The sequence below is a fragment of the Nematostella vectensis genome, chromosome 1 (assembly GCF_932526225.1).
Source record: "Nematostella vectensis chromosome 1, jaNemVect1.1, whole genome shotgun sequence".
NCBI lineage: Eukaryota > Metazoa > Cnidaria > Anthozoa > Actiniaria > Edwardsiidae > Nematostella > Nematostella vectensis.
Window position 1 is genome coordinate 15,200,116 of NC_064034.1, and position 26,970 is coordinate 15,227,085.

At 39.5% G+C, this 26,970-nt stretch overlaps 1 protein-coding gene across 1 annotated transcript in view; it reads left to right on the forward strand.

Annotated features, from left to right (window-relative positions):
* The window catches only part of LOC5506332 (RNA helicase aquarius), a 46,343-nt gene that overhangs the window by 9,273 nt on the left and 10,100 nt on the right, over positions 1-26,970 (forward strand). Inside the window, exons 19-38 of the mRNA XM_048728864.1 lie at positions 1,890-1,938; positions 2,831-2,923; positions 3,099-3,147; positions 3,230-3,281; positions 3,620-3,646; positions 3,849-3,948; positions 4,064-4,161; positions 4,247-4,319; positions 6,132-6,238; positions 6,526-6,585; positions 7,662-7,771; positions 8,979-9,069; positions 9,648-9,688; positions 10,208-10,345; positions 10,432-10,501; positions 11,235-11,345; positions 14,402-14,511; positions 16,954-17,020; positions 19,102-19,170; positions 19,323-19,367. Coding sequence (XP_048584821.1) covers positions 1,890-1,938; positions 2,831-2,923; positions 3,099-3,147; positions 3,230-3,281; positions 3,620-3,646; positions 3,849-3,948; positions 4,064-4,161; positions 4,247-4,319; positions 6,132-6,238; positions 6,526-6,585; positions 7,662-7,771; positions 8,979-9,069; positions 9,648-9,688; positions 10,208-10,345; positions 10,432-10,501; positions 11,235-11,345; positions 14,402-14,511; positions 16,954-17,020; positions 19,102-19,170; positions 19,323-19,367 — 1,560 coding nt within the window. The remainder of the gene's footprint in view (positions 1-1,889; positions 1,939-2,830; positions 2,924-3,098; positions 3,148-3,229; positions 3,282-3,619; positions 3,647-3,848; positions 3,949-4,063; positions 4,162-4,246; positions 4,320-6,131; positions 6,239-6,525; positions 6,586-7,661; positions 7,772-8,978; positions 9,070-9,647; positions 9,689-10,207; positions 10,346-10,431; positions 10,502-11,234; positions 11,346-14,401; positions 14,512-16,953; positions 17,021-19,101; positions 19,171-19,322; positions 19,368-26,970) is intronic.

Genomic DNA, 26,970 nt, shown 5'->3' on the forward strand with positions numbered 1-26,970 from the left:
AATGGATTTTATGGATTTATGGATTAACGCTGCATTTACGCTGCAGGCATTACGAACTTGTTAAAAATAGAGAGAACACACAAAATTTGTTGTTGAACATCCTTGTACGTAGACTTTGGAAACCTACATGTGCATGTCACAGAATTACGTGCCACTTGAATTATATAATTTAGTAATAGCCAGTCCCAGCACGGTACAATGCTGTTGACAAATTTACCTACCTTGGCAGTACTCTCTCCAGAAACGTTGTCCTCGATGACGAAGTTACCAACAGACTCGCCATAGCAAGCGCCGCATTTGGAAGGCTTCGTAAGAACGTTTGGAAAAGGAGAGGGATAAGAACAGATACAAAGATCAAAGTGTATCGTGCCGTTGTGCTGCCTATGCTACTTTACGGGTCTGAAACCTGGACTATCTACAAGCGCCATGCGATGAAGCTTAACCATTTCCACACTACCTGTCTGAGGAAAATTCTCAATGTTCGCTGGCAAGAAAAGATCCCGGATACTGAGGTCCTTGCACGTGCAGGTCTGCCCAGCATTCACACCATCCTGAAACAGTCTCAGCTTCGCTGGGCGGGGCACGTAGCTCGTATGCCTGATGAACGGCTTCCTAAGAAACTTCTGTTTGGTGAGCTTCAGCACGGAAAACGCTGCAAAGGTGGCCAGAAGAAGAGATTTAAAGACACCCTAAAACTCTCGCTGAAAGCATTCAACATCGATCACACCTCGTGGGAGCTTCTGGCACAAAACCGTCAAGGTTGGCGCCGTGTCATTCGCAACGGTGCTGCGGCATGCGAGGCAAATTGGACAGCTGCCGCAGAGGAGCGTAGAGCCGCCAGAAAGTCTCAAGATCCCAAAGCTGCAACAATACCATGCCCTCAGTGCCCCAGGCTTTTCCGTGCACAGATTGGCCTTATTAGCCATCTGCGCACCCACAAGCGTCCTTAGTCCCGCTCAGGATGACGGTGAAAATGTAAAAATTGAACACGATGGTCCTCGTCGTAGCCACGGACAAACAACACACTCCGTGTACCAATGTACTTTCCCTTTTTTAGTAAATTTATTCCTTTGGTGTGTCCTTGTTATGTATTTACTATATAGTAAGTACAGTAATGTTGTTTACTCAATGGAGTTGAAAAAAAATGTGTTTCAGTTTTGCCCGTCCAGCGTCAAGGCCCAGTAGTTATTAAAAAGGCCCGGCTCGCCCGAGTCCGGTTTTTCCCAGCACAAATGGCTCAAAGTTTTGCTGTCTCCCCTTTCACCTTACTAAATTGGCACGCTAGCGGGCAAGTAGCGGGTTTTGTCAAGGCATGCTATCGGGTGTTAAGCAGGTATATCTTAAAAGGCACGCTAGGGTGCAAGTGGACATGTCTTAGAGAGCACGCTAACGGGCAAATAGCAGGCGTTCGTCAAGTCACGGTAGCAGGTGTTTATCGGGCATAATTTTAGAGGCCAGTCAGCGGGCAAGTGGCGGGCCTGCATTTGAAAAGGATGCTAGCGGGCCTTCTTTAAAGAACAGTCCAGTGGGCATCAAGTGAGAATGCTAGCAGGTCTGTAGCTGGCGTTTTCACCAGGTAAAGGTAGTTGTTTTGGTGAAAATATAATTGCGAGGGGGGACAAATGGTCAGGCCTCGCTTAATCAGCTATTATAAGAAAGTCTATCAAACAACTAAATTTTTATTGACAGTCATAGTCAAAGGTATGTCAATTTCTATTGTATTAGTGTATTGTATTGTATTGGATTTCTATTATATTGTACATTTTTTAGGTAATTTTGTAGAAATTCAAAGACTTGGAAATCAGTCCTACGTATACGTGGTTATTAGTCCTGTATAATGACTTTTAATACTCTAATTAATTTTCTCACTCTCATTGTTCTTGTTCTAGATCTTGTGGGATGAGAATGTTGTCCCTACTGAGTTCTATTCTGGAGAAGGTAGGATTCCAGAGTCTCACACAATTCTTAAGACTATCAATAGTACTACAACAAGCTAGAATACTCCCCTAAACTGTTATGAGAGTACCTGATTGGAAAAGGGCAAATAGCACATCTCGTATGGCCCTATACAGTATAACACTATGATACTGATATCACACTTCAACACATTGACTTTGTACTACATAAAGGTGATGTTACACGCATCGTTTTGCAACATTATTTTTTCGTGCAACATGCTGCATGAAAAAAACGATTGCCGTGTAACATGGTCTTCTGCCTCGTTTTTTTATGCAACATTTTGTTTTGCAAGATTTTGAATCAGGATCACAATCTTGCCACAAAAAATGACAAATTATGAAAAAAATTGATCCGTGTAACATCATGTCGTCGTTTTTGTGTGCAACAAATCCAACAAATTTACAAAAAGCCTGGGCTCTAGAATTTTGTTGCAAACGATGTTGCAAAACGATCCGTGTGACATGTACCCCAAAAATGGTGGCGTCATTTGTTGCACAAAAAAAAAACGTTGGAAACAACGTGGGTAACATCACCTTAATGTGTGTATGGTATCCAGATTATAAGACCAAAAACAAACACAATGATAATATTTGCATTCCTTTATTGTTTGCTGGGAATAAGAAGAGCTGCATAGCTCAGAGTGGGTTGTATTCATGCTAAATGGTGCTATAAGTGATGACGGATGAAAACTGATCATTATCACAAAAGTACCTAATTTAGTGATGAAACTTATACTTCAAGGGAATGATACCTGATTCAGTACTGGAACTATCATAACCTCTACTCACAAGTGTTAAGCCTTATTGAAAACTCTTCACTTGAGTATATTATACTGCTCTTGATTGACATTCAATGCACATGTATTTTGTAGACTGTCTAGCGCTGCCTAAGCTGAACCTGCAGTTCCTTACTCTTCACGACTACCTGCTGAGAAATCTGAATTTGTTCAGATTGGAGTCTACATGTAAGATAAAAACCTCAAAAGCTGACTCAATATGATGTTTTTGTTATTAAAAATTCGGACTGGCAAACATGCCCATACTGTATAACTTAAATGTTCTTCTTTGCATGCTTTTTTTTCTCATTGAATGTTGTTGAACACATCTACTTTTGATAATTGGCTTTTCTCATTCATGCAGATGAAATCCGGCAAGATATAGAAGATGTTGTTGCTAGAATGAAACCTTGGTGAGATAATTCTAGGTTTTTTTTTTTCTTGTTCACATCCTCAGTATCACATCGTCTTACTTCTCATTGCTGATGCTTGTAGGCAGAATGAGGCAGGTGGGACAGAGTTTGGTGGCTGGGCAAGAATGGGGCAGGTAGGAAACGAGAATATTAAAGGTTGCTTTACACATCTGTAATTGGGATTTTTCTTGTGCACGCACTGCATCAAGTTTTGAATGTGTTTGGAACCTGTGCGATATTGCTGCGACAGAAATCACAAAATTGCAACACGTCTACACTGACAATTTGAAGTTGCAGAACATGTGCAAGAAAAGTATCAAGCCCTTGAACTTGCTACGTTTGGCCACAGGACTCCTGTTTTGCACAATTATTGTCTTTGCCTTTTTATTTTATGATCATGGTGAAAATGTAAAGATTATTGTACATAAATAAGAAAGTGTTTTATTACTGTACAAATCTCTCTGTCTTATAGAGGATCGAAAACTTCAGTGTTGTTGAGGTGAGTTTATTTTGATAAATATAATATCTAGTGATATTTGCAAAATGTAGTTCTTCTTTGTGTTATGTTATATGGTGATAAGGATCGGTGGTCGTTTTGTACAAAATGCATTTCTATGTATAGTATATGCAGCCTGATTTTGAGCATTGTTAAATATTGAGTAAAATGTCGTATAAATGGTGTGGTGCTCTTGTTTGTCTAGGTCTCCAAACCAGATATTGGTGAGAACAGACCATCACGTGTGAGAGCTGATGTAACCATTAATCTGAACATGAGAGGAGAGGTGAAAGCAGAATGGGAAGGTATCAATGGATTACTGAAGTACAATCATAGTGCTTGTGTACCACAAAGTTTTAAATGGACTTTGCTGAATTCATTTTGATAGTTTTTTTTTGCACCAATTTGTTTCTTGTTTAGTGTTACGCAAGCATGACATCGTCTTTTTGTTAACGGTGAGACCAGTCCAGACAACCCCACGGTACAAATATGATCGCAGCAAGCCTTTCAGAGAACAGGTTTGTTTGCTACTTCCAGATTTCTATGCACATTCCTTGAAAATCCTTTGAACACTATATTTACATTTTATTGCATCTGTTTTAGTATGGACTGGAGTATGTTAGAGGAGCAGAAATAGAGGGAATGCTAGATGAAAATGGAAAGGTTATTGAAGAAGGTAAGTTGGCCATTGCACCACAAATGCTAATTTTATGTGATACTGTGTAATATACAAATACTCATTTTCGCAGGCTTCTAAGTAGTGAACACACTTAGAGACATTTTCAGGGCGAACACCTGTGTCCTTAAGGCGACTTACTACAGTACCAGAAGTTTGACACCTCTCAACTTTGCGCTTTTGCTGCACGGGCGCATTGCACTGATTTGTAGATATAAATGCACTACATTACCAAGGAAGGATGAAAGTTTATATACTCTGAAATTAGGGCGTAGGACGTGGTCTCTCCAAGATATGACATCACCCTACCTAAACTCATACCAATAATGCTGCTTCCAGATCGCAAGTTTCAATGAAATAAACCCATGGAGCTGGAAGATACTATTGTTTTTAAATTGCGGGGTGATTTTGAACAATTTTCACATGAGCGTTTTTGAGAAAACAAGCGATGTTGATTTTTTAGGTTTAATGTATACAATATTAACCCGTATTATTTAGACCACCACAACCTCCTCCAGGGAGGTAAATTCGACAACCGGCTTGTCTAGTATTTTGCTGGATACCTATATTCTAAGAATTGATGCCTCCTTGGACGAAGTTGTTGTGGTCTAAATAATACGGGTTAATATTGTATACATTAAACCCTCTAAAATCAACATTGTTCATTTTCTCAAAATCGCTCAACATGTGAAATTTGTTCAAAATCACCCCGCAATTGGAAAACAATAGTATCTTCATGCTCCATGGATTTATTTCATTGAAACTTGCGATCTGGAAGCAGCATTATTGGTATTAGATTAGGTAGGGTGACGTCATATCTTGGAGAGACCACGCCCTACCTTCAAAACATTTCAGAATATATGAACTTTCATCCTTCCTTGGTAATGTAGTGCATTTATATCTACAAATCAGTGCAATGTGCCCGGGTTTCAAAAGCACAAAGCTAAGAGGTGTTGAACTTCTGGTAATGTAGTAAGTCGTCTTAATTGACAGTGAAAGTTGGTTTGGTGGAAAATAGCTGAAATTTATCAGAGAGAACGCAAGCAAGGACAACAGCAAAGTGGACAATGGCAGCAGATAACAAAGGAATTGGATTCAGAATTGAAAAAGTCTCTAAGTGCATTCGCTACTATAGAAATAATTTCTCTATCCCATTGCAAAAATGCACCTATCAATGTTAAGCCAGTGTGTGTGTGTGGGGGGGGGGGGGGGTGCATAAGGGGTGGGGATTTGACATTTTTGCGATTTTTTCAGTAAAATTCCCTACCCTTGGGCCAAATTTTGGAGCCAAGTCTTGAGAAATTTCTTACCGCGGCCATATTATTATGATCAATTATCGCTTGTCAAAGGCGTATGGCAGGAGAGATATAGAGATAGCATGAACTGTATAACAAGCGATTTCTTTTTATTGTTGCACTGAGGAGTGTAAAACACTGAAACATCGGGTCTGCAGACATTCTCACATTTGAGAATAACATATAAAGTTAAGAAGCAATCAAGCATCTGTTCGTATCCTGCAGAATAATTATAATAAATAAATATTCAAAAGATCCCTACCCCAGGAAATAAGGAGTTCAAAAAATCTCTCAAAAATCTTTAAACATCAAAATCCCTATCTATGGGCTATTTAAACTGACAAAATCCCCACCCCTTGCTACACTCCCGCCCCCCCCTTTCCTCACCGGCTTAACATTGATGGGTGCATGAGGAGGAATAGAATTTGATCTCGTTATTCTAGGTGTCAACGTCATCACTATGAATGATTCAGGGACTTATTTATGCAGACTTGTGTAAACTACTGTAATATCACAGGTCCAGACCCAAAGCCTGAGTTCAAGACTGACAATCGCACGTACCGGGTATGGCTCGACACAAACCAGTACCAGCAAGACATGGCTGCAACTGTACAGGGTGCAGAGGTGAGAAAAACTTTCTTTTATTGGCTCACAACATGCCACAGCCAGGGGCAGATCTAGGGTTGGGCCAAAAGGGTCCTGCCCTCCCCCCCCCCCTATTTTCAGATATTTTGCTTTAAATTAATGTAAGGAAATCCATAGAATCTGGCCCCCTTTCCTTGAAACCCTTGCTTCGGGAACCCTTTTTGGAAATCCTGGAGCCGCCCCTGACAGCTCTTGTCCCCTGGTTCCTACCATTATGATTGCAGTGGGTTGGGACAACATCTTAAAAGATGCCTTTGAATTCACAGGACACATACGAGACGTTTAATATCTTGATGAGACGGAAACCAAAAGAAAATAACTTCAAGGTAACTTTTGATGCTTTTTTGCACAATTTTAGCCTGAGATAGATATTTTAGAATGAGATAGATATTTTAATCAAGGAAGAGTATAACCTTCAAATAAGGAAGGGTCCCAATTACAAGGTTATTCACTGGCCGTATTTGTGGTATCCATCTGGGGCCAGTTGCACAAAGCCTGGATAAGTTAGATTGGAGCTACCCACCGTATTAGTTATCCGGTAGACAAAATAGCGTTGCACAAAGCTTGGATAGAAAGCTGGATAACTATCTGCTGAACATCCATCATTACCACTAAATGGCTTCCTGTTTCCATGGTAAATAAGCAAAGCCCGCTGTTTTTCCTTCAAACAAAGTGGCGGCCTTAGCAAGAGCTTCAGGAAGAGCCAGAAACCAAACAGTTTTTCGTGGCAAAGTGCATGTAAATCACCGAATGATCAAAGGGGATAGTGTTTAGCTTCTTCCTCTCTTTGGGAGTCATATTTCTCTGCACAGCGGGAAATAGAGATTGATTCCAGTCCTGTCAGAGCTGCATGTAAATTCATAGCTCATTGTGAATTTTTACCAACTGTAAAATTCGTCGTTTGCATGTGTTTCAACTTGCACTGTTTCTAGAATTAATTTAAATTCTAAAAATAAATTAGAAAGCAAGACGGCATTTTTTTTCTTCATTTTTATTCAGTGGTTTTATTTTAGTGATTTTATCCAACCTCTATCATTAGGATAACTTTATCCACTGGATTCTTTTATTTCGGGCTTTTTGCAACCAAATCACGACACTCCAATAACTTTTATCTGCTGGATAAGGATTTAACTGATGGATGGGACTTATCCAAGCTTTGTGCAACCGGCCCCTGGGCATTCAATTCCCTTAACTTACAACCAACCCGGGAACCAACCCTAACCACTCTGGACCATACTTCAAGCATTACTTGAATTATTTTGAATACAGTGATTGCATTGCTGTACTGTAAAAGCCAACTATGCTTGCATATCTATCTACAGTTCCACAAGCGTATGGTAGAACACTAGTAGAATAACAATCATAATTGCTAGCCTGATGTCCGACTTGCTTGTCATTATAGGCCGTACTGGAAACGATTCGGGACCTGATGAATGCAGAGTGCATTGTCCCAGACTGGCTGCATGACATCTTCCTTGGATATGACAATCCAGGTGCAGCCCACTACAGTCAGTAAGTACATAACACATGCCTTGGAACTTGTATGATCTGTGAATTAGATTACAGCCAGTAAGTACATAACACATGCCTTGGAACATGTATGATCTGTGAATTAGATTAAAGCCAGTAAGTACATAACACATGCCTTGGAACTTGTATGATCTGTGAATTAGATTACAGCCAGTAAGTACATAACACATGCCTTGGAACATGTATGATCTGTGAATTAGATTAAAGCCAGTAAGTACAAAACACATGCCTTGGAACTTGTATGATCTGTGAATTAGATTACAGCCAGTAACTACATAACACATGCCTTGGAACATGTATGATCTGTGAATTAGATTAAAGCCAGTAAGTACAAAACACATGCCTTGGAACTTGTATGATCTGTGAATTAGATTACAGCCAGTAATTACAAAACACATGCCTTGGAACATGTATGATCTGTGAATTAGATTACAGCCAGTAAGTACATAACACATGCCTTGGAACTTGTATGATCAGTAAATTAGAATACAGCCAGTAAGTACATAACACATGCCTTGGAACATGTATGATCTGTGAATTAGATTAAAGCCAGTAAGTACATAACACATGCCTTGGAACTTGTATGATCTGTGAATTAGATTACAGCCAGTAAGTACATAACACATGCCTTGGAACTTGTATGATCTGTGAATTAGATTACAGCCAGTAAGTACATAACACATGCCTTGGAACATGTATGATCTGTGAATTAGATTAAAGCCAGTAAGTACAAAACACATGCCTTGGAACATGTATGATCAGTAAATTAGAATACAGCCAGTAAGTACATAACACATGCCTTGGAACATGTATGATCTGTGAATTAGATTAAAGCCAGTAAGTACAAAACACATGCCTTGGAACATGTATGATCAGTTAATAAGAATACAGCCAGTGAGTACATGTACATGTGTGAATTAGAATACAGTAAGTAGATAATATAAATAACATGTGCCTTGAAGCATGTATCTGTGAATCAAACTACTTTCAGTAAGTACATAGTATAAGTAACATACAGTATAAGTTCAGTATGGCTTGCTGCTAACTATTCCAAAAAAGGCCATTTTAAAATTGATCATGCATATTATAGTTACTCTGAATGTGCTACTTGTTAGGCAGCCCTATGCTTTTGTTATGTTTAATGAGTACATATATCTTTTTAACAATGAATCTTAAAAATTTCATTTAGAATGCCCAATCTGATCAAGACGTTGAATTTCAACGACACATTCCTGAATTTTGATCACTTGAAGGAAAGCTTTCCCCAGTACACAGTTAAGGTAAGTTTTATCTTCCCTAACACAAATTGTGTATTATTTATTGTGGCTCTTTGCCAGGTAACCAGTTTGTAATACTGCTGATTGCTGATTTGATTTAACTTTCATGTAGTGTGGTGAATGTGCAATGAAATATGTAGTTGGGGATGCTTGGCTTTTAAGAGTCAACTCTTCTTCTCCTGTATTCTGAAGGCGGGTACTCAGGGGGCGTACCTTGGCGGACAAAATGTGGTCCTTATTAAGGAATCTTCCAATACTATGCTTTTTCCATATGATACCTATGAATGCGCACCCCCACCCCCCCCCCCCCCCCCCCCCAGCTAATCCTGGGTACCCGAACACGGTGTGACCTAAAATATATGCAGACTTTGCACATTTTGAGGGTCTTTTACTTCCCAAGAGGAAATACATACGTGTTTGCAGAAAATTTGATTTTGATTGAATCTTTTTTTTTAAATCACAATTTATTATGTTATTTTTTTTGGTGTAATCTTCCACCTTTCTCTAAAATATAAGAAATAATATTGATAAATAAACATTGGATAAATCTGTGAGTACAACCTCTATTACTTTTATTTAAGTGTACCACAGAGGACAAGTCTCTTCAGGTTCCGCCCTTCAGGTAAGAACTAACAGACACATTTTCATTGACTTGTTTAAGCTTTAGTCCCTAGCTATTCTTACTGCACATTCTTGTCTCTTTGTTTATGCGGCTGTTAAATGTGAGTTTGGTGATTCTGTGAACTCTTGTCAGAAATTCCACCTAACCATTTCCTGTGTCAAAAGTTTAACTATATTACATCCAAGGTGTTTTCTAATCAAATAGATTGTGCAAAGCAATCGATCAAATAGATTGCCTGCTTTTTATAGACAGAATTCATAATGTAGTTTGTAGATTGGAATTTCTTAAAGTAAATTTGCAAAATTCTTAAAAAATTAATCATCAACTCCCAATGCTAATCTATAGATAACAGTTATACCTCTTGTAAAGAATTCAGGTCAATTCTCAAAAAGAACTGCATCTTTTACACAATATCTAAAAAATCACATTTCTATACAACGGTAATGATTATGTATTAATAATTAATGATTTTAATAATGGCACATTCTTGATTCATGTTTGTTGGTTGGGTTTGTCCAGAGTCACCTTCCCAGAAGCCCCAGCAAGCAGGAAGCGCAGGCTAAATCAGCAAAACCCCAAAGAGGCCAGCAAAGAGGTGATTGTGGAACCTTTTGTCGTACCTAACAGAGGACCATATCCATTCAACCAGCCCAAAAAGTAAGTAACTTTATGATTTTTTCCTGCACAAAAAGTAGCAAAAACTTCTGGAGAACCAAGCAGTTTATTCAAAATTTATTGTGTAGGAATGCAGTGCCGTTCACCCCTACTCAAGTGGAGGCGATACGTGCAGGCATGCAGCCCGGACTCACCATGGTATGTATACCATAAATGTTTGTTTTAGCACCCAAGGTGCTTATCATAATTTTTGTAGTTGTGGGGGGGGGGGGGGAGCACTTATACAAAAATGAGAGCTTGCTGGAAGTGGGACGCTTATTTTAAAAAAGCAAACCTCCGTTTTATCAACACCTGTCTCTTTTGTTATTTTGAGTACTGAATTAAACAAAAAAAACAAGCTAGGTTATCGAAACTCCAAGAATTAGATCTGTATCAATCTTTCGTTTATCAATGATGGGAAAGTAACTTGTTAGTGCTAAAGGGGAGGGGAGGTGGATTTTATAAGCATTTCTTTTAATTTTTTGTTTATACAGTTCAAAAAGCTGCACCTTTTTATCATCTTGCTAGGTTTAAGCTGATAGAAATGTAAGAGCTAAATATGATTGAATACAAACTTTAAAATATGATCGAGTAAAAACTTTAGCTTTATTACACAAAAATTCAGTTCATTAAGTTAAACTGTACAGATTTATAGCGGCAATGTCACCAGTTTATTCTTCTGGTGGATTACGCAACAATCTCTGATGATTTTAAACAGAAAACGCAAAAAAAAAAATTTCAAAATTTTAAAAACAGTATGTGTCTATTTGAAGTCTCTTTGAGGATGTGACTGATAATTTTTGAACTGATGGCCTGTTAAATAGATGTAAGTCAATGAAGTAAACTGGTGACAATGCTGCTTTAAGTTAAGACGTAATGTGTTCTCATTTAGGTCGTAGGTCCTCCTGGGACTGGTAAGACGGATGTTGCTGTACAAATCATATCCAACATCTACCACAACTTCCCTGAGCAGAGAACATTGCTGGTGACACATTCTAATCAGGTGGGCACATGGTTAGGCTTGCTAGCCAACTTTCGATGCTTTTATAGGTTTTTCTACCCTGGTCTCTGGTGTAGAATGGTTCCAGCCAGATTACCATTTTCCCTTAGTATGTCAAGAGAACAATAAAATGACAGAGTGCCTAAGCAGCTGTTATTTTCGGAGCTAGAACACGGGTCTCGCCCAGTTGGTCGTCCTAAACTAAGATTCAAGGACACTTTGAAAAAAGACCTCAAAATTGGATGCGTCCTTGAAGTGTGGAACTATCATGTACATAATAGAAAGGAATGGAGGGCGATCACAAATAACATCTGCACGTCATACGACAAAAGAAGATATGAAACATATTTAAAACAAAGGGAAGCTCGCCGTAAAAGGGCGGAGAACAGTTAAATACAAACTGTGTTATACCCGTTCGCGGGTGCAGGCGCTTATATTTATATATACAGGTCTGGAAAGCTTTAACATTCTTGTTTATGCGCCTGTGAACGTCACATGACTTTCAGAGATCAGGATTCAGCCATTTATTCGTTACTCATGAACCACCGCGGGTTACGACACATGGATTCTCCAGTGCTATATTATTTGAAATAGGTGTATATGTTTTAGTGTTCTGTAAGTGTTATAGGGTTATTGCTGTGTGTCTATTTTTTAGTTTAAAGGCTTTGTTAGTGTTACAAGTTTGTTGGTGTTACAAGTTTGTTAGTGTTACAAGTTTGTTAGTGTTACAAGTTTGTTAGTGTTACAAGTTTGTTAGTGTTACAAGTTTGTTAGTGTTACAAGTTTGTTAGTGTTACAAGTTTGTTAGTGTTACAAGTTTGTTGGTGTTACAAGTTTGGTTGTGTTACAAGTTTGGTTGTGTTACAAGTTTGTTAGTGTTACAAGTTTGTTAGTGTTACAAGTTTGTTAGTGTTACAAGTTTGTTAGTGTTACAAGTTTGTTAGTGTTACAAGTTTGTTAGTGTTACAAGTTTTTTGGTGTTACAAGTTTGTTGGTGTTACAAGTTTGTTGGTGTTACAAGTTTGTTAGTGTTACAAGTTTGTTAGTGTTACAAGTTTGTTAGTGTTACAAGTTTGTTGGTGTTACAAGTTTGTTGGTGTTACAAGTTTGTTAGTGTTACAAGTTTGTTAGTGTTACAAGTTTGTTGGTGTTACAAGTTTGTTGGTGTTACAAGTTTGTTGGTGTTACAAGTTTGTTGGTGTTACAAGTTTGTTGGTGTTACAAGTTTGTTGGTGTTACAAGTTTGTTAGTGTTACAAGTTTGTTAGTGTTACAAGTTTGTTAGTGTTACAAGTTTGTTAGTGTTACAAGTTTGTTAGTGTTACAAGTTTGTTAGTGTTACAAGTTTGTTAGTGTTACAAGTTTGTTGGTGTTACAAGTTTGTTGGTGTTACAAGTTTGTTGGTGTTACAAGTTTGTTAGTGTTACAAGTTTGTTAGTGTTACAAGTTTGTTGGTGTTACAAGTTTGTTGGTGTTACAAGTTTGTTGGTGTTACAAGTTTGTGAGTGTTACGAGTTTGTCAGTGTTACGAGTTTGTTGGTGTTACAAGTTTGTTGGTGTTACAAGTTTGTTAGTGTTACAAGTTTGTTAGTGTTACAAGTTTGTTAGTGTTACAAGTTTGTTAGTGTTACAAGTTTGTTAGTGTTACAAGTTTGTTGGTGTTACAAGTTTGTTGGTGTTACAAGTTTGTTAGTGTTACAAGTTTGTTGGTGTTACAAGTTTGTTGGTGTTACAAGTTTGGTTGTGTTACAAGTTTGTTAGTGTTACAAGTTTGTTAGTGTTACAAGTTTGTTGGTGTTACAAGTTTGTTGGTGTTACAAGTTTGTTGGTGTTACAAGTTTGTGAGTGTTACAAGTTTTTTGGTGTTACAAGTTTTTTGGTGTTACAAGTTTTTTGGTGTTACAAGTTTGTTGGTGTTACAAGTTTGTTGGTGTTACAAGTTTGTTAGTGTTACAAGTTTGTTAGTGTTACAAGTTTGTTAGTGTTACAAGTTTGTTGGTGTTACAAGTTTGTTAGTGTTACAAGTTTGTTGGTGTTACAAGTTTGTTGGTGTTACAAGTTTGGTTGTGTTACAAGTTTGTTAGTGTTACAAGTTTGTTAGTGTTACAAGTTTGTTAGTGTTACAAGTTTGTTAGTGTTACAAGTTTGTTAGTGTTACAAGTTTGTTAGTGTTACAAGTTTGTTAGTGTTACAAGTTTTTTGGTGTTACAAGTTTTTTGGTGTTACAAGTTTGTTGGTGTTACAAGTTTGTTGGTGTTACAAGTTTGTTAGTGTTACAAGTTTGTTAGTGTTACAAGTTTGTTAGTGTTACAAGTTTGTTGGTGTTACAAGTTTGTTGGTGTTACAAGTTTGTTAGTGTTACAAGTTTGTTAGTGTTACAAGTTTGTTGGTGTTACAAGTTTGTTGGTGTTACAAGTTTGTTGGTGTTACAAGTTTGTTGGTGTTACAAGTTTGTTGGTGTTACAAGTTTGTTAGTGTTACAAGTTTGTTAGTGTTACAAGTTTGTTAGTGTTACAAGTTTGTTAGTGTTACAAGTTTGTTAGTGTTACAAGTTTGTTAGTGTTACAAGTTTGTTGGTGTTACAAGTTTGTTGGTGTTACAAGTTTGTTGGTGTTACAAGTTTGTTGGTGTTACAAGTTTGTTAGTGTTACAAGTTTGTTGGTGTTACAAGTTTGTTGGTGTTACAAGTTTGTTGGTGTTACAAGTTTGTTGGTGTTACAAGTTTGTGAGTGTTACGAGTTTGTCAGTGTTACGAGTTTGTTGGTGTTACAAGTTTGTTGGTGTTACAAGTTTGTTAGTGTTACAAGTTTGTTAGTGTTACAAGTTTGTTAGTGTTACAAGTTTGTTAGTGTTACAAGTTTGTTGGTGTTACAAGTTTGTTGGTGTTACAAGTTTGTTAGTGTTACAAGTTTGTTGGTGTTACAAGTTTGTTGGTGTTACAAGTTTGTTAGTGTTACAAGTTTGTTAGTGTTACAAGTTTGTTAGTGTTACACGTTTGTTAGTGTTACGAGTTTGTTAGTGTTACAAGTTTACTGCAGCTCCGGCTTGTTTGGCTTACAGGCTTTGAATCAATTATTTGAGAAAATTATGGCACTTGACGTTGATGAGCGTCATCTGCTTCGTCTTGGTCATGGCGAGGAGACACTAGAGACTGAGAAGGACTTTAGCAGGTGATGAATGCCCACTGTTTAAAGACTGATCTACTGCTTGGGTAATACTCACTGCATCATAGGGCTAGGTTTCGTGTGACTTTTCCGCATTTTGAGGTAATCAGTGATTTGCATTTGTTCACAAATTAATGTAGGCCAATCACGCCGCCATTTTATGCTCCCGCTCAATGCCGAGTCACACAAAGAATCCATTTCCATTGGCTAATTTAAGCAAGTAACTTAGAAACTTTCAATCAAATACCTTTGAAAGTATCCATTTTCAATCATGGAAGGTTATTTTGAATTTTAATTGCAAATAAACCTTGAATTGCTGTATTTTCAAATATAAACAATAACAAAGGAGAAGGTGACCGACATTCTTTAATACCATTCTTCCCACTAAAATGACCAGCATGTGGATCGTACATGGAATAAAGTCTTAATGCATTCCTTATCGATTTAGCACACAGTAGCTTCTAGTCTCGAACATCAAAGTTTTTACAAGTATTCCCTTTATTGATGTATATGGAGGGATAAGAAGGCAGGTGTCATCAAGGGTTTTCCCCTGTCGATACAAACCTCCTATATTATATTGCCCCCCATAGAACACACAGTGACGTAAGGTCATGGTTATTGTGTACTGGAGTGGCATACATCACAAACATTAGCAGCTAGCTACATCACACACAGTACTTGTATTCTACCATCAAGTACAGTAGCAACATGCCACGGTCACATTATATAAAGTATCTGCACGCTTCTATCGCATACAGTAGCAGCATAATACCATCACACACAGTAGCAACACGCTACCATCACATACAGTAGCAACATGCTACCATCACATACAGTAGCAACACGCTACCATCACATACAGTAGCAACACGCTACCATCACATACAGTAGCAACACGCTACCATCACATACAGTAGCAACACGCTACCATCACATACAGTAGCAACACGCTACCATCACATACAGTAACAACACGCTACCATCACATACAGTAGCAACACGCTACCATCACATACAGTAGCAACACGCTACCATCACATACAGTAGCAACATGCTACCATCACATACAGTAACATCACGCTACCATCACGTACAGTAGCAACACGCTACCATCACATACAGTAGCAACAGCTACCATCACATACAGTAGCAACACGCTACCATCACATACAGTAGCAACATGCTACCATCATGTACAGTAGCAACAGCTACCATCACATACAGTAGCAACACGCTACCATCACATACAGTAGCAACACGCTACCATCACATACAGTAGCAACACGCTACCATCACATACAGTAACATCACGCTACCATCACATACAGTAGCAACACGCTACCATCACACACAGTAGCAACATGCTACCATCACACACAGTAGCAACACGCTACCATCACACACAGTAGCAACACGCTACCATCACATACAGTAGCAACATGCTACCATCACACACAGTAGCAACACGCTACCATCACACACAGTAGCAACACGCTACCATCACATACAGTAGCAACACGCTACCATCACACACAGTAGCAACACGCTACCATCACATACAGTAGCAACACGCTACCATCACATACAGTAGCAACACGCTACCATCACACATAGTAGCAACACGCTACCATCACATACAGTAGCAGAACATATAGTAGCAGTATGCTTCCATTACATACAGTAGCAACATGCTACCATCACATACCCTAGCAGAACTTCCCGGGAGGGGGGGTGGTTGGGACTCTCCAGAAAAGTAGACGGGGGTGCTCGTCCTATCTTTTAGGGTATAAAGATCTTACTATCTCTCTGTGTTTTAGGATGTTTCCGATTCTGCTATCTTTTAGGGGTTTTCATGCCAGGGGGGGGAGGATTTCTCCGATTCTGCTATCTTTTAGTGTTTCTCGCTAAATGGTGGCCCAATCGCTCGAAACGTATTTTACAGTAAACCACAGGTCAACTGATCGGTTAATACTTTCGACTTTTTTGTCAGTAACATAACAATACAGGATCCGTCAGCCAATTAAAACGAGCGTTAAAAAATAATGCTATCTCACAGAGTTAAAAATCCCTTCGAGCACACCCAATGTGCTATCTCTTAGGGGTAAGAGTTGTTGTTGACCACTCCCTTAGTGTCTCCCTTTTGCTGTCTAGCACCTCTGTTTTTCTCGAAGTTTCCCCCCCCCCCCCCCCCCCCGACAGAACATAGAGTAGCAGTACACTTCCATTACATACAGTAGCACCACGCAACAGTGGAAATGAAAAATCAATCAGCATGCATGAAAATCTTAGTTGCTGATGATCTTAATGACAATAACAGTTGATGATGACATTGACGATGTTGGTGATGGAACATGATGCTGTTGGTTATAATGGGGCTAATATTAGTCATTGTTACTGCTCCTGCTGTTAATGATAACCATGTTATTGTATTGCCTTTCAATTCTTTAGGTATGGTCGAGTCAACTTTGTTCTCTCCAAGAGACTCGAGCTTCTCAACGAAGTGCACCGGTTCCAGGTCAGTCTTGTTCTTGAAACCATGGCTGGCATAAAAACTATGGAGGAGGAAAAAAAATACTTCTGTCAGGCAGCTTTGTGCCACCCTATTTCTGGGTTTGTTTGATGGTTGGTTTCATTTATAGCTTTTGCCACAGGTGAGAGGTGTGCACCCCTCATGGCCTCACAAATAGTTGTGAAATCAGAACCGCCAGCCTTTGCCCCATTTTCATGACAACTATGTCCATACACCTCTTTCAGGAAATCCTTGGGCAATGTTGATGCCCTAGTTGCATGCTAACATACTTGTGGTCCCATGCTAACATACTTGTTGTTCCATGCTAACATACTTGTTGTTCCATGCTAACATACTTGTTGTTCCATGCTAACATACTTGTTGTTCCATGCTAACATACTTGTTGTTCCATGCTAACATACTTGTTGTTCCATGCTAACATACTTGTTGTTCCATGCTAACATACTTGTTATTCATTGCTAACATACTTGTTGTTCCATGCTAACATACTTGTTGTTCCATGCTAACATACTTGTTGTCTCATGCTAACATACTTGTTGTCTCATGCTAACATACTTGTTGTTCCATGCTAACATACTTGTTATTCATTGCTAACATACTTGTTGTCCCATGCTAACATACTTGTTGTTCCATGCTAACATACTTGTTGTCCCATGCTAACATACTTGTTGTCCCATGCTAACATACTTGTTGTCTCATGCTAACATACTTGTTGTCCCATGCTAACATACTTGTTGTCCCATGCTAACATACTTGTTGTCTCATGCTAACATACTTGTTGTTCCATGCTAACATACTTGTTGTTCCATGCTAACATACTTGTTGTTCCATGCTAACATACTTGTTATTCATTGCTAACATACTTGTTGTTCCATGCTAACATACTTGTTGTTCCATGCTAACATACTTGTTGTCTCATGCTAACATACTTGTTGTCTCATGCTAAGATACCTGTTGTTCCATGCTAACATACTTGTTGTTCCATGCTAACATACCTGTTGTTCCATGCTAACATACTTGTTGTTCCATGCTAACATACTTGTTATTCATTGCTAACATACTTGTTGTCCCATGCTAACATACTTGTTGTTCCATGCTAACATACTTGTTGTCCCATGCTAACATACTTGTTGTCCCATGCTAACATACTTGTTGTCTCCTGCTAACATACCTGTTGTCTCATGCTAACATACTTGTTGTTCCATGCTAACATACCTGTTGTTCCATGCTAACATACTTGTTGTCCCATGCTAACATACTTGTTGTTCCATGCTAACATACTTGTTGTTCCATGCTAACATACTTATTTTCCCATGCTAACATACTTGTTGTCTCATGCTAACATACCTGTTTTCCCATGCTAACATACTTGTTCCATGCTTACATACTTGTTGTCTCATGCTAACATACTTGTTGTCCCATGCTAACATACTTGTTGTTCCATGCTAACATACTTCTTGTCCCATGCTAACATACTTGTTGTTCCATGCTAACATACTTGTTATTCATTGCTAACATACTTGTTGTTCCATGCTAACATACTTGTTGTTCCATGCTAACATACTTGTTATTCATTGCTAACATACTTGTTGTTTCATGCTGACATACTTGTTGTTCCATGCTTACATACTTGTTGTCTTATGCTAACATACTTGTTGTTCCATGCTAACATACTTGTTGTTCCATGCTAACATACTTGTTGTTCCATGCTAACATACTTGTTATTCCATGCTAACATACTTGTTGTCCCATGCTAACATACTTGTTGTCCCATGCTAACATACTTGTTGTTCCATGCTAACATACTTGTTATTCATTGCTAACATACTTGTTGTTCCATGCTAACATACTTGTTGTTCCATGCTAACATACTTGTTATTCATTGCTAACATACTTGTTGTCCAATGTTAACATACTTGTTGTTCCATGCTAACATACTTGTTGTTCAATGCTAACATACTTGTTGTTCCATGTTAACATACTTGTTGTTCCATGCTAACATACTTGTGGTCCCATGCTAACATACTTGTTGTCCCATGCTAACATACTCGTTGTTTTACTTATAGGAGAGTCTTGGTGTACATGGAGACGTGTCCTATACCTGTGAGACGGCGGGGTACTTCTACCTCTATCAGGTATTACTTGTAGAGCTCCACTGTATCATTATATTGTGCTCTTGGGCTAGCAAAAGTATCACATTACCATGACAGTTATCTTGTGCTATGGTGTTTAATTAAGCTATGGTGTTTGTGCTATGTTTGACTGGTGCATTTATCGGTTTTAACAGGTGGTTTCCCGCTGGGAGGAGTACATGAGTAATCTAAAGGAGAGGGTGAGTAAAGGCGTCTATATCATGCGTCACCAACCATAAACACACTAGCAACACACTAACAGCACACTAGCAACACACTAACAACACACTTGCAACACACTAACAGCACACTAGCAACACACTAGCAACACACTAACAGCACACTAACAACACACTTGCAACACACTAACAGCACACTAGCAACACACTAGCAACACACTAGCAACACACTAGCAACACACTAGCAACACACTAACAACACACAAGCAACACACTAGCAACACACTAACAGCACACTAACAGCACACTAACAGCACACTAGCAACACACTAACAGCACACTAACAACACACTAGCAACACACTAACAGCACACTAGCAACACACTAACAACACACTAACAGCACACTAACAACACACTAGCAACTCACTAACAACACACTAGCAACACACTAACAACACACTAGCAACACACTAACAGCACACTAGCAACACACTAGCAACACACTAGCAACACACTAGCAACACACTAACAACACACTAACAACACACTAGCGACACACTAGCGACACACTAGCAACACACTAACAGCACACTAGCAACACACTAACAGCACACTAACAGCACACTAACAACACACTTGCAACACACTAACAGCACACTAGCAACACACTAACAACACACTAGCAACACACTAACAACACACTAGCAACACACTAACAACACACTAGCAACACACTAACAACACACTAACAACACACTAACAACACACTAACAACACACTAACAGCACACTAACAACACACTAGCAACACACTAACAGCACACTAGCAACACACTAACAACACACTAACAGCACACTAGCAACACACTAACAACACACTAACAGCACACTAACAACACACTAACAACACACTAGCAACACACTAACAACACACTAGCAACACACTAACAACACACTAACAGCACACTAACAACACACTAGCAACACACTAACAACACACTAACAGCACACTAGCAACACACTAACAACACACTAGCAACACACTAGCAACACACTAGCAACACACTAGCAACACACTAACAACACACTAGCAACACACTAACAACACACTAACAGCACACTAACAACACACTAGCAACACACTAACAGCACACTAACAACACACTAACAACACACTAGCAACACACTAACAACACACTAGCAACACACTAACAGCACACTAGCAACACACTAGCAACACACTAGCAACACACTAGCAACACACTAGCAACACACTAGCAACACACTAACAACACACTAGCAACACACTAGCAACACACTAGCAACACACTAGCAACACACTAGCAACACACTAACAACACACTAGCAACACACTAACAACACACTAGCAACACACTAACAGCACACTAACAACACACTAGCAACACACTAACAGCACACTAACAGCACACTAGCAACACACTAACAACACACTAGCGACACACTAACAACACACTAGCGACACACTAACAACACACTAGCAACACACTAACAGCACACTAGCAACACACTAACAACACGCTAACAGCACACTAACAACACACTAGCAACACACTAACAGCACACTAGCAACACACTAACAACACACTTGCAACACACTAACAGCACACTAGCAACACACTAACAGCACACTAGCAACACACTAGCAACACACTAACAACACACTAGCAACACACTAGCGACACACTAACAGCACACTAGCAAAACACTAACAGCACACTAACAGCACACTAGCAACACACTAGCAACACACTAACAGCACACTAGCAACACACTAACAACACACTAGCGACACACTAGCAACACACTAGCAACACACTAACAACACACTAGCAACACACTAACAACACACTAACAGCACACTAACAACACACTAGCAACACACTAACAGCACACTAGCAACACACTAAAAACACACTAACAGCACACTAACAACACACTAGCAACACACTAACAGCACACTAACAGCACACTAACAACACACTAGCAACACACTAACAACACACTAACAGCACACGAACAACAAACTAGCAACACACTAACAACACACTAGCAACACACTAACAACACACTAGCAACACACTAACAGCACACTAACAGCACACTAGCAACACACTAGCAACACACAAGAAACACACAAGAAACACACTAACAACACACTAGCAACACACTAACAACACACTAACAGCACACTAGCAGCACACTAACAGCACACAAGAAACACACAAGAAACACACTAACAACACACTAGCAACACACTAACAACACACTAACAGCACACTAGCAACACACTAACAACACACTAACAGCACACTAGCAACACACTAACAACACACAAGAAACACACAAGAAACACACTAACAACACACTAACAGCACACTAACAGCACACTAACAGCACACTAGCAACACACTAACAGCACACTAACAACACACTAACAGCACACTAGCAACACACTAGCAACACACTAGCAACACACTAGCAACACACTAGCAACACACTAGCAACACACTAGCAACACACTAACAACACACTAACAGCACACAAGAAACACACAAGAAACACACTAACAACACACTAGCAACACACTAGCAACACACTAACAGCACACTAGCAACACACTAACAGCACACAAGAAACACACAAGAAACACACTAACAACACACTAGCAACACACTAACAGCACACTAACAGAACACTAGCAACACACTAACAGCACACTAACAACACACTAGCAACACACTAACAACCCACTAACTGCACACGAACAACAAACTAGCAACACACTAACAGCACACTAGCAACACACTAACAACACACTAGCGACACACTAACAACACACTATCGACACACTAACAACACACTATCGACACACTAAAACACACTAGCGACACACTAGCGACACACTAGCAACACACTAACAGAACACTAGCAACACACTAGCAACACACTAACAGCACACTAGCAACACACTAGCAACACACTAGCAACACACTAGCAACACACTAACAGCACACTAACAACACACTAGCAACACACTAGCAACACACTAACAGCACACTAACAGCACACTAGCAACACACTAACAACACACTAACAGCACACGAACAACAAACTAGCAGCACACTAGCAACACACTAGCAACACACTAACAACACACTAGCAACACACTAGCAACACACTAACAGCACACTAACAACACACTAACAGCACACTAGCAACACACTAGCAACACACTAGCAACACACTAACAACACACTAACAGCACACGAACAACAAACTAGCAACACACTAACAACACACTAGCAACACACTAACAGCACACTAACAACACACTAGCAACACACTAACAACACACTAACAGCACACTAACAACACACTAGCAACACACTAACAACACACTAGCAACACACTAGCAACACACTAACAGCACACTAACAACACACTAACAGCACACTAGCAACACACTAGCAACACACTAACAACACACTAGCAACACACTAACAACACACTAACAACACACTAACAACACACTAACAACACACTAGCAACACACTAGCAACACACTAACAACACACTAACAGCACACGAACAACAAACTAGCAGCACACTAACAACACACTAGCAACACACTAGCAACACACTAACAGCACACTAACAACACACTAGCAACACACTAACAGCACACTAGCAACACACTAACAGCACACTAGCAACACACTAACAACACACTAACAACACACTAGCAACACACTAGCAACACACTAACAACACACTAACAACACACTAGCAACACACTAACAGCACACTAGCAACACACTAGCAACACACTAACAACACACTAGCAACACAATAGCAACACACTAACAGCACACTAGCAACACACTAGCAACACACTAACAACACACTAGCAACACAATAGCAACACACTAGCAACACACTAGCAACACACTAGCAACACACTAACAACACACTAGCAACACAATAGCAACACACTAACAGCACACTAGCAACACACTAGCAACACACTAACAACACACTAGCAACACAATAGCAACACACTAACAGCACACTAACAACACACTAACAGCACACTAGCAACACACTAGCAACACACTAACAACACACTAACAGCACACGAACAACAAACTAGCAACACACTAACAACACACTAGCAACACACTAACAACACACTAACAGCACACTAACAACACACTAGCAACACACTAACAACACACTAACAGCACACTAACAACACACTAGCAACACACTAACAGCACACTAACAACACACTAGCAACACACTAACAACACACTAACAGCACACTAACAACACACTAGCAACACACTAACAACACACTAGCAACACACTAGCAACACACTAACAGCACACTAACAACACACTAACAGCACACTAGCAACACACTAGCAACACACTAGCAACACACTAGCAACACACTAACAACACACTAACAGCACACTAACAACACACTAGCAACACACTAACAGCACACTAACAACACACTAGCAACACACTAACAACACACTAACAGCACACGAACAACAAACTAGCAACACACTAACAACACACTAGCAACACACTAACAACACACTAACAACACACTAACAACACACTAACAACACACTAGCAACACACTAACAACACACTAACAGCACACTAACAACAAACTAGCAGCACACTAGCAACACACTAGCAACACACTAGCAACACACTAGCAACACACTAGCAAAACACTAACAACACACTAGCAACACACTAACAACACACTAACAACACACGAACAACAAACTAGCAACACACTAACAGCACACTAACAGCACACTAGCAACACACTAGCAACACACTAGCAACACACTAGCAAAACACTAACAACACACTAGCAACACACTAACAACACACTAACAACACACGAACAACAAACTAGCAACACACTAACAGCACACTAACAGCACACTAGCAACACACTAGCAACACACTAACAACACACTAGCAACACACTAGCAACACACTAGCAACACACTAGCAACACACTAGCAAAACACTAACAACACACTAGCAACACACTAACAACACACTAACAACACACGAACAACAAACTAGCAACACACTAACAGCACACTAACAGCACACTAGCAACACACTAACAACACACTAGCAACACACTAACAACACATGAACAACACACTAGCAACACACTAACAACACACTAGCAACACACTAACAGCACACTAGCAACACACTAGCAACACACTAGCAACACACTAGCAACACACTAGCAACACACTAACAGCACACTAACAACACACTAGCAACACACTAACAGCACATGAACAGAACACTAGCAACACACTAGCAACACACTAACAACACACTAACAGCACACTAACAACACACTAACAACACACTTGCAACACACTAACAACACACTAGCAACACACTAACAGCACACTAGCAACAAACTAGCAACACACTAACAGCACACTAACAACACACTAACAACACACTAGCAACACACTAACAACACACTAGCAACACACTAACAACACACTAGCAACACACTAACAACACACTATCGACACACTAACAACACACTAGCAACACACTAACAACACACTAGCAACACACTAACAGCACACTAGCAATACACTAACAACACACTAACTGCACACTAACAGAACACTAGCAACACACTAGCAACACACTAACAACACACTAACAGCACACTAACAACACACTAACAACACACTTGCAACACACTAACAACACACTAACAGCACACTAGCAATACACTAGCAACACACTAACAACACACTAACAACACACTAACAACACACTAACAGCACACTAGCAACAAACTAGCAACACACTAACAGCACACTAGCAACACACTAGCAACACACTAACAACACACTAACAACACACTAACAACACACTAACAACACACTAACAACACACTAGCAACACACTAGCAACACACTAGCAACACACTAACAGCACACTAGCAACACACTAACAACACACTAACAACACACTAGCAACACACTAACAGCACACTAGCAACACACTAACAACACACTAGCAACACACTAACAACACACTAGCAACAAACTAGCAACACACTAACAGCACACTAGCAACACACTAGCAACACACTAACAGCACACTATCAACACACTAACAACACACTAACAACACACTAACAGCACACTAGCAACACACTAACAACACACTAACAGCACACTAGCAACACACTAGCAACACACTAACAACACACTAGCAACACACTAACAACACACTAACAGCACACTAGCAATACACTAGCAACACACTAACAACACACTAACAACACACTAACAACACACTAGCAACACACTAACAGCACACTAGCAACACACTAACAACACACTAACAACACACTAACAGCACACTAGCAATACACTAACAACACACTAACAGCACACTAACAACACACTAACAGCACACTAGCAACACACTAACAGCACACTAGCAACACACTAACAACACACTAGCAACACACTAACAACACACTAACAACACACTAGCAACACACTAACAACACACTAACAGCACACTAGCAATACACTAACAACACACTAACAGCACACTAACAACACACTAACAGCACACTAGCAACACACTAACAGCACACTAGCAACACACTAACAACACACTAGCAACACACTAACAACACACTAACAACACACTAACAACACACTAACAACACACTAGCAACACACTAACAACACACTAGCAACACACTAACAACACACTAACAGCACACTAACAACACACTAGCAACACACTAACAGCACACTAGCAACACACTAACAACACACTAGCAACACACTAGCAACACACTAGCAACACACTAACAACACACTAGCAACACACTAACAACACACTAGCAACACACTAACAACACACTAACAGCACACTAGCAATACACTAACAACACACTAGCAACACACTAACAACACACTATCAACACACTAGCAACAAACTAGCAACACACTAACAGCACACTAGCAACACACTAGCAACACACTAACAGCACACTAGCAACACACTAACAACACACTAACAACACACTAACAGCACACTAGCAACACACTAACAACACACTAACAACACACTAACAGCACACTAGCAATACACTAACAACACACTAACAGCACACTAACAACACACTAACAACACACTAACAACACACTAACAGCACACTAGCAACACACTAGCAACACACTAACAACACACTAACAGCACACTAGCAATACACTAACAACACACTAACAGCACACTAACAACACACTAACAGCACACTAGCAACACACTAACAGCACACTAGCAACACACTAACAACACACTAGCAACACACTAACAACACACTAACAACACACTAACAACACACTAACAACACACTAGCAACACACTAACAACACACTAACAGCACACTAGCAATACACTAACAACACACTAACAGCACACTAACAACACACTAACAGCACACTAGCAACACACTAACAGCACACTAGCAACACACTA